General features: G+C 43.7%; 1 protein-coding gene across 2 annotated transcripts in view; it reads right to left on the reverse strand.

Moving 5' to 3' along the window:
- Positions 1-12,081, reverse strand: part of SPOCK2 (SPARC (osteonectin), cwcv and kazal like domains proteoglycan 2) — a 55,699-nt gene that overhangs the window by 12,057 nt on the left and 31,561 nt on the right. For both annotated transcript variants that reach the window (XM_038408790.2, XM_038408789.2), the window contains 4 exons: positions 8,618-8,732; positions 3,873-3,987; positions 2,657-2,771; positions 1,243-1,362 (listed from right to left, as the gene is read on the reverse strand). In XM_038408790.2, the coding sequence (XP_038264718.1) occupies positions 1,243-1,362; positions 2,657-2,771; positions 3,873-3,987; positions 8,618-8,732 (465 nt within the window). The remainder of the gene's footprint in view (positions 1-1,242; positions 1,363-2,656; positions 2,772-3,872; positions 3,988-8,617; positions 8,733-12,081) is intronic.

Below are 12,081 nucleotides of genomic sequence, written 5' to 3' on the forward strand. Positions count from 1 at the left end.
CCAATCCCCAACTAAATCATCCCATGCAGGGCTTTGTCAAACCTGACCTTAAAAACCTCTACGGAAGGAGATTCCACAACCTCCCTAGGTAACCCATTCCAGTGCTTCACCACCCTTCTAGTTAAAAAGGTTTTCCTAATACCTAACCTAAACCTCCCTCACTGCAACTTAAGACCATTACTCCTTGTTCTGTCTGTAATGAAACCATGGAGGAAATTCTGATTACATAGCTCAATGTCTATTCTTTATTTGAGCCCTACTAAGTTCTTCTCTTCAAAATACATTGTGGCAGCGAGTTCCACAGATTAATTAGGTGTTGTGTAAAAAAGGATGTATTTTTATCAGTTTTAAATTTGCTGCCTTTTCATTTAATTGAAGGCCTCCTTGTTCTTGAATTATGAGAAAGGTCAAAAAGTGGAGGGGAATGGGTCTAGTCTGAGAGTGGGGTTCAACTCCCAGTTCTGTCACAGACTTTCTGTGTGACCATGGGCAAGTCATTTAGCCTTTCTGTGCCTCAATCGCCATCTGTAAAACAGGGTTAATAGCACTCACCTAGTTCATAAAGATGTTGCGAGGAGAAATATATCACAGACTGAGGTGCTCAGATAACGCATAAATGGGGGCCATATACGTAGCTAAACTCATGAATAAATAGTAGCACCTGATTCACCTTCTTTATACCATATTTACTGTTTATTATTATATACCTCTAACAACAGCCTCTTGATTTGCCTTCTCTAAAGGAAATCATCCCAATCTACGTATTTCCCTCCCCTTTATGGGGAGGAAAGTCTAATTATTTATATGGCCTTTCGCTGGACCTTCCTTTTTCTGCTGTGTTCTTTTTGAGATAGGGTGATACTGTATTAAAGATATGTCTGTGTCACCATTAAACTAGTGACAACAACAAGAGGCAAGAAGCAGGTGTCTGGAAGCTTAGCAGTTATATGGTAGGATAGTGGCTATCCATATTGGATAAGGGGCAACGGTTCAAGTGCAGTGCCCCAATATGAGAAATCCTAGACCATATTAATCATGGTCTGCATTTCAGCCCACTCTGCCACAGAGGCAGGAAGAATGGAACTAATGGACACTGAAGTTAGCAAACTGAAATGCATGCACCAGACCTGATTGCACTGAGCACAGTCTCCATCACTCTGCAGACCTTTGTTCCCGTTTCATCACAACCAGCATGAGGGAGGGGATTAGTGTGTCCACATGACAGATCTGCAGTTTCCGTACCATTCACTGGATTGGCCCCTAGGTTTCCAGAACTGTTCTGCTTGGAGTTCTCATGTAGGAGCTGGAACCAGTCCCGCAGACGGTCCCCCAGGTCTGCTAAGTCCTGCCCGGTACAAGTCTCTGAAAATTAAATGGCAAACTATTAAACAAACATCCCAGCTGCCAGCAAGGGCTGGGAGGATGGAAATGGATGCCATTATTGGATAGCTAGGGTAATTACCTAGCTTGGGGCACAAACATGGCTTTGGGAGCATGGAAACAGAGGTACCCACCATTTCTGGGGATGGTGATAGAGAAGGCCTGTTGTCATAGTCTCAAGGATGGAGAGAAGTAAAAGGAGAAAGATGGGTAGGCAGTCCCAAAAGGTCTCCCCTAATGAATGCACTCCTCCAGCTAGTGACCCCCACAACAACCAGCACTCTCCCAATCTTCGCTGGCACCACCACCCTCACACCTTCTGGGCTGGGCCCTCAGCCTGCCCTTAGATGACTTCTCTCTCTCTCTCGGCTCCTTTTCTCCACAGCTGTTCTATGCTTAGTTGTGCCAAGATCTTCTGCCATATAAGAGATCACTCTGACACAAGGTTAATGAACAAACTCTAGCTCTATTGGGGCTGCTTACAACTTGGCTTCTTTGACCTCCTGGCTTCTCAGACAGGTCCCCAGAAGGTGTCTCTTCCAAACAGTTTCCTCCAGGAAACAGTATGCTGCCTGAACGTGTCTGCTGGCACTTCCATATTGTTACAACATCATCCATCTCATTGGACTCCTGTCCGTACTGTCCCTCATGCGCTCATCTTTTCCTCCTCTCTCATTCTCTCTTGCAATCCCTTTGATTTCCATTCTTTTCTCTTTCCTGCTTTGTGCCTTCACCTTTTTCTCTCCCTTCTGTGTCTGTTAGACTCCCTCTCTCTACTACAGGTTCTGCCTTTAGAGCCAAGACAGCTCCCACTGTAGTCAAAGGAAGTTTTGCCATTCATTGGAGCTGACCTTCCATTTGCCTTCTCCTCTCTTATCACTATTGATTATTTATTTAGCGTCCAAGGTACTGACATGCAGAAGTAATATGGTACACAAAGCCCAGTGGCTGAGGGGTCTTAGTGGCTCCTGAACTGCCTTCTGCTTTGCAGAATTGTCCCTGGAAAACATTTCAAATTATGCCATCTACACACTGACTCTAGCAGAAGCAGCTAGGCTCCACTTCTCCAGCAGCAGGAGATGGGTGCTCTCATGTATTTTGTTTGGGAGATGGAGGGCAAGGAACTATCTCACTGACCTAGTCCATGAGCCCAAGACCAGCTGTGCTGGCACATTATTCTTTGTGTCCTGTCCTCCCCATCCCACGACATGCACTTTGCTTATTTATTTTATATCCATGGGGAATAAAACAAAATAGATAGAAGCCTCTCTCTTACCTTGTTTGACATCTGTGGTTGAGGTGGGGCCATGCTCGGTCGGGCAGGGGCACTGGCCCTCACACTTCACTGCCAGCTGCTTGCTGGTCAGGCAGGCTTGCTGCTCCAGTTTACACTGAGAGGAGCAGGAAGAGTCAGTGTAATAAGCATGATCCCGCTCTGAGTACTCTGCAGCTCACACCACCCAAACCATGTTTGATTCTTGGATGGCAAAGGAAATTCCAATCGATCCCCTGGTAACAAACATGATCCCACCTGAGTGCAAAGCCCCACCAGGTTTCAAGTGTGAGAGCAGGGAGCCGACCCACCACCTCCAGAATATGCATAATTAAGAAGGGGCCCTACAGAAATGTGGTTTTCTGAGTTTCATGTTTCCACGCTCCCTAGGGCTTGTTCCAAAAAGCATGGCCATTAACAGTCAGTCCATTCCACTGATCTTGCGTCGACTTTTGTGTAACCTTTTCAAGCAAGCCCAAGTCCAGGAGCAGAAGAGGTCTCTGCAGGGACCACCTTCTACCCAATCAGCAATATCGTCTATACAAAACCATACAGGCCAGAGCATTCCAATCAACCTTGCTTTCTGTTATTTCATCCCCACTCTAACTAGCAGGCTCTTGGTACTGAGCTCCCTGAGTAGGGTGGGTTTCTTGCAGCCCTGCTAAATCAGGGTGCAGGCTATACCCACTTAAAAATCTGTGAGGAAGCGCATGCACTTTTCTGGCAGCTCTGAAAGCTGAGAATAAAGGCTTAACTGCTCCCATCTTCTAGTTACCAGATCTACAGGCAACAAAATGAGGTCAGCACAGCTTTCCCAAATGAGCTGTGATTCACTACTGGGCCATGCTGCCCTGTAAAGCTTTGGTGTACTGTATACAATGCACAGTATATCCACTGCTGATGTTACCACCACACCACCATGCAGAATCCAGCACCGAGTGATCCCATGTCCCCCGCAGGAGCTCACGTCACCCTGCCTGGTACTCCCCTCATGGACAACTGAGCCAAACTCCTCAGTCGTTCCTGTGCCTCAGCACCACATCCGGGGAGCGTGGCTAGGGAACTGTCACAGATATAGTTGTGAACACCAATGCAGACCTGAGCTGCACTACTATAGCTGGCTCTTCACTGGAAGCCATGAAGCACAGCAGCTCCCCACAGCCAACCCTTTGACACTCACGCTCCTTATCAGTATATGAGCCTTTTCCACCCCACTCACCACAGAGCTGTACGTGTGTCCATCAGTGCCGCAGACAGATGCGAGCTGGGTCATGTAACATGGTTTGCAAAAGCTTTCTTTGTTTCCATGGTGTTTCAGCGCAGGCTGCTTGATTCTATCCATGGGGGGCAGGGAGAGAGAGAGACACACACAGAGAGATGGATAGGTGCTAGGTAGGTTCACCCACACCCCCTCGCTTCCTAACAGAACTTGCTCAAGGCTTCTGCTCTTTGGTTCCCCAAAGAAATCCGTTATTCTTATTGTTCTGTGGTCAATTGTTCTCACTTTGCAGGCCTGCAGGAGGCTCTTCACCCGCCTGTCAAACTGGGGAGAGAGGAGGGAGGAAGTGTGGGGGAGAAGTGATCTTTGGAGCAACAGATTTAGAACTGAAATCCAAGTGATACTGGAATTGATTGTCTTACCTGGGTCTCAAGACTGCAAGGGAAGGCAGGTGGGAGGTGGCTCTCCAGTCCCAAGGGAACAATTGGTACAAGAGCAGAGAGAACAAGGCAATTCTTAAAGGCCACAGAAAAACAAATGGGGGAGACACCAACATTATAGGGTGCGATGGCAATGGGCTCAGGCAGGGTCAGTCTGCCTGAGGGGCCTGGTGGAAATCACGGTCCCATTAATGTAGTTCTGACTGCTGGAACTGGAACAAACCACACCCCAAGGTACATGTGAGGCAGGGCTTTCTCCATTGAGAGCCACTGGGATAACTAGGCCCACAACTTTACCTAATTGGAAGCTCAATTGTAAAAAGTGAGTGCAAGTTCATAAATTGTCACAGTGACCAGTTATATAAAATTGTTGAAAAGATGTAAGAAGGAGCTGGAAAGACTGCATTAATTTAAACAGGAAAAGATTTACTGATACCACTTAAGGGCTGTGTTAAGATTATCACTGGTAAATAAGGAGAAGACGACCAGAAATCAGTGAACTAAAATTGGGGTAAGAAATTAGGCCTATTGGTGGACAAAATAATGAGGATGGACTATGCCACCCACCACTCCCCGTTTGGGGTCCTCAGAGAGAGACATGGTGGGGGGAGGTGTCAAACTGGCTACCATGATGCTGGATGACTGAAAGAAGAGAGAAGGGGAAGGAATGAGTTTCACCATCATGGCTGCCAGCTTCACTGTCTCCTGGGACCCCAGACCTTCTTCATCCTAATCCTGAAAATTGTCCTGACTAGAGGAACCCAGATGACATTGCCACTTCCACTGGCTTAAGCTAAACTCCAACCACCACCTGGGATGTGAGACTTTGTCACTCTCTACCCATGTGTGTTCTTTTCCTTCCCCACCATATTTCTTGTCTTCCCTATTCCTCTCCTTTTTTCTTCTGTCTATAAGAGTCTAATTTAGATGTCCAAGGGGGAACATTTTGCAACACTGCTGTCAACCTGTGACCAGAAACAGGCAGCTAAATGTAATGCCCTGAACGGTCAGATGCTGGTACAAATTTGCTAAGTCTCAGACTGGCTGATAAGACCATGTACTGGGCTTGTTTCTGCAGCAGAGACGTTGCAAGCAAGAGTCAACACCAGTGACAGAAACTGCATCCTTGCTATTCTTTTCTCACCTTTTTTGTGCGTGTTTGGTTTGGTTTGTCTTGCAGGAAACAGAATCAGACTGTAACAATAACAGAAACAACAGCTCCAGACCACCTTAACTAACTTCTCTTTTCCCCAAAAAGGACAGTTATTACCATCTTTCATACTATCTCAAAGACTGTCAAACAAGGTTTTTCCTTCTAAATATCTCTTCAGCTACAGAGAAAGGGAACAAGGAATGTTGCTAAAATGAAAGCCTTGATGTCTACATTCCAAAGGTTGTAACTGTTTCTCCTTCTTTTTTGTGTCTTTAATAAAGGGCTAACAGAATTTTTAATGGTTTGTTTGCCATGGAACCAATCAGGCTGAGGTCTTTGTGTACCAAACCCTGAACCTTGTTTAAAACTGTTTAATGTTGGGCAGTGACTGGGTTATGTTAACACCTTTGGGCCCATATATTCCAATTCAATTAATACAATAGGGCATGTGACTCTGGGAACTCTCTTGATCCCTGCTTGCCAGCCTATGCCTGAAGCTTTATTCCAGGCAAGGGCCAACAACTTTTTTTTTTCCTATTTAGTTTGGAGGAGTAGGTTTCTATTCCACTTCATTTGCTTTGCTGGCTATGGGGATCTTCCAGACATAGCACAAACATGCCAGGCTATGTCTACACATATTGCAGAGTACAGACACTGCATACCCCCTAGCACAGACATAAATAGCAGTGTAAATGGTAAGGCACTGCTTAGTGAGTAGAGTAAAAACACACAAAAACCATAAGGTACGTATCCTACGTGGCTCACAACATGCACAAGCGGTGCTCCTGTCTACACTGCTATGTTTAACAGCGTAGTGTCTCAATGACAGAGCCTTTCCCCACCACCGTGAGAAGCTCCAGCCGTGGGGAAAGGCTCTGGTAGGGGGAGGCATCAGGGAAAGACTCTGGCAGATCCCTGCTGCCAGAGCCTTTCTCCTCTGCCTCCCTCCTGCCAGAGCCTTTCACTGAGGCATGTAGCTCATATCACAGTGTGATCACAGCCTGCTTTTCGCTGTGGCATGTAGCCCTACATCAGGGGTCTCAAACTCAATGTACCTCAGGGCCAGTGCCAGTCCTCAAATCCTCCCAGCGGGCCAATTATGTTACTGAAGATGGTGTTCAGAAAAGAAAACGTTTATATTGTATTCTTTATTTCAAATTTCTTAGAAATAATAAAACTGTCATACAACTTTATACAATTCTTCGCCTGCCAGAGAGTTTTTAGTGTTTGCCAAACACCTGGCAATGTTTCAGTTCTGTCAGATTGTTGATGTTTGGCCTCAGTGACTGAGCAGTTGAAACCTTGAGGATTGCAGCGAGGTGTGCATCAGATATTTGTGTATCATCGGTATTTTGACTCATTTATATTCATTGTGGAAAAAAGTGATGCTGCCTCCATGGCTGACTCTGCCCGGCAACTAATGATGCTGCCTCCAAGACTGACTATGCCCGGCGACTAGTGATGGTATCTCCATCCCTCTCCCTCAGCCAATGGGAGCTGCGGGGGGGGGGGGGGCGGCTTCTGAAGCAGACATTGCCAGCAGCGTGTCTGCATGCGTCTCTCCTCCGCGGGCCACAGTGGGGAGGTTCTCGGTCCGCAGATGGCCCATTGGCTGGGACTTTGAGACCCCTGCCCTACATGCTGCGGCCAGTGTAGACAAGGCCTTTGAGTGCTGTTGGTAACTATTTCTGTTATGGCGCTCAGGGCCCTTCAGGCAAGCATTCATTGTTCTTAAGATCAAATCCTGGGGGAAGGGGAGATCACCTCTGAAGACACTAAGTGCCAAGATCACCTTTAATTATAACCTCCAGTCTGTGAAGCTGCCCAAACCAATCCATGGCATTGAAGAAAACAGGAGGGGTTCAGAGCAAATTACCTCCAAGTTCCATCGTCCTAGAAAGGGGGATGGCTGGTTCACCTATGTTCCCACACCCTAATAGCCTGCCTAGGTCCCTCCAACTGGCATTGATGTTTTGTCCCTTCTACTCCATGTTCCCATCCCTAGAGAGGGTTCTGTCTTTACCACCCAGAGCCCAAAACTGCAACAAGAACAGCATACCCAGAATACACTGCCAGCTGTAAAAGACTCAGCCAGGAACTTTAGAGTATGGGATACAGGGAGGTTCAGAAAAAAAATGATCCTCAGTCTTTGCTGTCCAATAAAGCCCAGTGCTCTTTAAGCATTCCTGCTCTGTCCCTGGTACTGCTACTTGAGGTAAGACTCTACCTGGCCTCAAGTGGATAGAAAAATCCAGGCCAAGTTTCACCTCTGTTGATTAAGAAAGTCTTTGCTAATGCCAGATTGTGCAGGCTCCCCGGGTCTGCCTGTCACACAGGAATAAAGATGAAAAGAATGTGACTTGGATTTCTGTGTCCACTAGGAGCTGACAATGTGGATTACAACAGCATCCAACCACCTGTCCATCAGTCCCATTTAAGGCCTGGCTTAGCAATAATGTGGCCTATCGGCATTTAGCACTGTTAAAAACACTGTCATGGTCAAGTGGGCCAAACTACTTTCTCTTTCCCTCTCAGTCAGTTTGCAAAATATCTTTGTTATAGAGTTACGGTTATTTGTTTTTTTTAAAAAGCTTTGATCCTGTTTTCTTACAAAACAAACAAAACAGATCAAAAAACATTCCCAGCTGCTCTGCATTTTACAGTCAACCCCAGAATAATAAAACAGTGTGTGTTGGTGCAGCAGAGTAAAAAAAACCACTGGTAAGAATTAGAAAACAAGAAAAAGTTCTCCCATAGGAGTCAAGAAGATTATTATAAAGAGCAGCGAATTCAAGAACTGATTTTAAATTAATGGATTAATACCATTTACAGCATCTGTCCAAGTCTGATCCAGCCAAAAATGATCACTAGAGTACATCTCTCTGCATGACCTATTAATTATGACCTTACCCCTTTATAGCATTGTTTGCCAAGTGAGATTGTTCATGTCACTATTTTTCCACAGCATAGGAATTGGCACAATATGCAAGCATATCACCTCTCCTAATGGACATTTCTGGAATCAGTGTATTAAAAGGAGAGACGGTGGGGGAGGTGGGGAGGAGAATGCCTCTGTATTCTCCAGTGCAATAAATCCTGACAGAGACAATCCCATTTCAGAAATCTTGTACAGACCCAAGACCCTCTCTTACCTGTGCTCTAACTTTTTGCGGCTAATACACATAGCCCTCTGGTAGCCCTGGGCAATGCAAACTTTGTGCCGGCTACACTTCACTTTCTGGCAGGGGTCCTTGGTTGTGTCCAAAGCTGAAGACAGAAAAAGAAAGTGAATAGCTAGTATCCCAAACAGCCCTTATCTCACTTACCAGCTCCGCTACGGTTACTATCCACCCTGAATGAGGCAGGAGAGTCTCAATGAGGACTGCCTCAACGTAGCTCTTGTGTCTTAATATTCATTTTAGGAGGGCACACAACACAAGAGATGAACATCTGTAATAGTCAGTTTAAATCTGGTACTTGCCATGGCTTAGAATATGGACATTATATGTTGCTGACTATTGGCAGTGGGAAAGGACTAGAGTACAGTGAAAAACACCATGAACATTTCTCAAAAAGTTCAGCCATTTTTTTCCCATCAGAATGTGGACTTTTTCTACCAGCTCTATACCTGGTCAAAAAGCAGAATGAAATTTTTGCAAAATAATGTGTCCAGTTTTATGCACTGAAATTTCAATGAAACCTTTTGTTGCAAAATCAAAATTTGTAAAATTTCAACCCAGTCTACACAGGATTTTGTGTTAAACAGATTTTATGGGATTCTGTAAAAAGCCAGTTTCCCCAGAACACAGAATGTTCTAGAGCATAGGGTTGTTCTGCATTCCTTTTTCTAAAGGGTAGCTCCTGCAACACTGTATTATCTGACAACAAGATGTTCTGCAGTTTAAGAAAAGTGTATTCAAGTGGTTTGAGCATAGGACTGGGAGCCACGAACGTCCATGTTTTAAACCTAGCAGACTCTCCAATTGATCCTTGTTAAGTCATTTCACATTTACTTTAGTGTCCTCCTTCAAATCCATCTTTAAAACTCTCCTTTGTTATGATGACAAAAACCTTGACAATAGTTAGGCAGCTGTTCTCAGACCTCTGCCTATCATGCTGACCAATACGGTCTCATTGTTTTCTTGCATTCCCCCACCTGTCTGTCTCTCTGTATCCATCTGTTCTTTCTTGTCTTGTACTTGGATTGTAAATACTTTGTGGCAGGGACCCTCTTTTTGTTCTGTGTTTGTACAGTGCCTAGGGTGAGTTAACATTTAGAAGGTGCTAAGTATAACTAACAACATAGAGAGATAGTGTCAACAAAAGGGCATGTATTTATTTGCTCACATTCTGAACTGTGAAAAATATTAGCTCGCTGGGGTCCTATCTATAGAATAGCAAGAAGTCAGCTTGTCAAGAACAGATATTAGTTACTGATGAGCTGCTTTATTGTTGGGACAGCACTCCGAGGGATTCAGCTTGAGTTACTGCAGCCCCATACTCAGGCAGATTAAAGACCAGGAGCCCGACCTTTCCAAATCAGGACGTGATGGATAACACAATAAAAGCTAACTAAGCACAAAACTACAAATTCGTTAATGTCTGTTACAGACCAAATAAATCGAGTAGGAACAGGATGACCAGCTCCTTATGCACCTAACTATAATGTGTAGGAAAAAGAGCTGCATGATTTCAACTGAGTGACATATGCTGGAGATCTTTTGCTGACAGTACCAAAATATCCTTGGTATTTTTAAAATATTACAGATGACAATTTCCCAATTCAAAAAGTGTTGCATCTAACACAGGGGAATTCTATATTAGATCTCATCTTCACAGATAAAGAGGACCTGATCACAGAACTAAAATTAATGGTAGCTTAGATACAAGTGATCACGACTTGATCACATTTATAATGTGCAAATAGAATAATGTCCAGACCAGAATTATATATACTTAGTGCTTTAAGGGGGCCAATTTTACAAAGCTGAAAATGATTATGCACCAAATCAGCCATGGGAAAGAATTTAATCAGACAATGTGAACGATCATTGGGAATTGTTTAAGGATACTTTACTAGATGCCCAAAAATCCACTATCAAGGAAGAAGGCCACATTGGTTCAAAAACCAACTTGGTTTAGAGGGGAAGAGAAGGCAGATATAACAAATGGAAGAAAGAGGAATTTGGTAGCAATAAATATAAATCAAAAGCTAGGATTTGTAGAACACTGATAAGGAAAGCAAAAGGACACAAAGAGAAATCTATGGCCAGCAGAGTTAAGGAGAATAAGGAGTTTATTTAAGCATACTAGGAACAAAAATGTTTTTAACAGTGGTCTATTACTAGATGGAAATGGTAGAATTATCCATAATAATGCAGAAAAGGCAGAAGTGTTCAATAAATATTACTGTTCTGTATTTGGGAAAAAACAGATGACTCAGTCATATCAGATGATGATAACTCCCTTTCTATTCCACTAGCATCTTAGGAGAATGTTAAATAGCAGCTACTAAAACTTAGACATTTTTAAATCAGCGGGTCCAGATAACTTGCATTCAAGAGTTTTAAAAGAGCTGGCTGAGGAGCTCACTGGATCATTAATGTTGATTTTCAATAAGGTTTGTAACACTGGGGAATTCCAGAAGACTGGAAGAAAGCTAAAGTTGTGTCAATATTTAAAAAAGGGTAAATGGGATGACCTGGGTAATTATAGACCTGTCAGTCTAACATCAATCCTGGGCAAGATAATGGAGTGGCTGATAGGGGACACAATTAGTAAAGAATTGAGGAAGGGTAATATAATTAATGCCCTTAACCTGGGTGTATGGAAAATAGATCCTGTCAAACTAACTAGATATCTTTTTTTGATTAGATTACAAGTTTTGTTGATAAAGATAATAGTGTTGATATAATATACTTGGACTTCTGTAAGGCATTTGACTTGATACTGCACAACATTTTGATTTTAGTTTTTTTAATCATATAAAATTAACACATTAAATAGATTAAAAGCTGGCTAACTGATAGGTATTAAAATGTAACTGTAAACAGAGAATCATCATCAAAGGGGGTTGTTTTTAGTGCAGTCCTCCCCCACCACCCCACCCCCCCAGATCTGTTCTTAGACCTATGCTATTTTACATTTTTATCAATGACCTAGGACATAACATCATCACTGATAAAGTTTGCAGATGACACAAAAATTGGGGGAGTGGTAAACAATGAAGAGGGTAGTTAACTGACAGAGCGATTGGAATTTCTTGGTAAACTGGGTGCAAATAATGTGTGTTTTAATACAGCTAAATGTAAATGTATACATCTAGCATCAAAGAACGTAGGCCATACTTACAGGATGGGGGACTCTAACTTGGGAAGCAGTGACTCTTAAAAAGACTGGGGGTTGTAGTGGATAATCAGCTCAACATGTGCTTTCAGTGTGACCCTGTGGCAAAAGGTACTAATGCGATCCTTGGATGCATAGACATCCAAACTGAGTAGGAGTAGAGAGGTTATTTTACCTCTGTATTTGGCACTCGTGCTAGCGCTGCTGGAATATTATATCTAGTTCTGGTGCCCCCAATTCCAGAAGGATGTTGATAAACTGGAGAGGGTTC

The sequence above is a fragment of the Dermochelys coriacea genome, chromosome 7 (assembly GCF_009764565.3).
Source record: "Dermochelys coriacea isolate rDerCor1 chromosome 7, rDerCor1.pri.v4, whole genome shotgun sequence".
Taxonomy (NCBI): Eukaryota; Metazoa; Chordata; order Testudines; family Dermochelyidae; genus Dermochelys; species Dermochelys coriacea.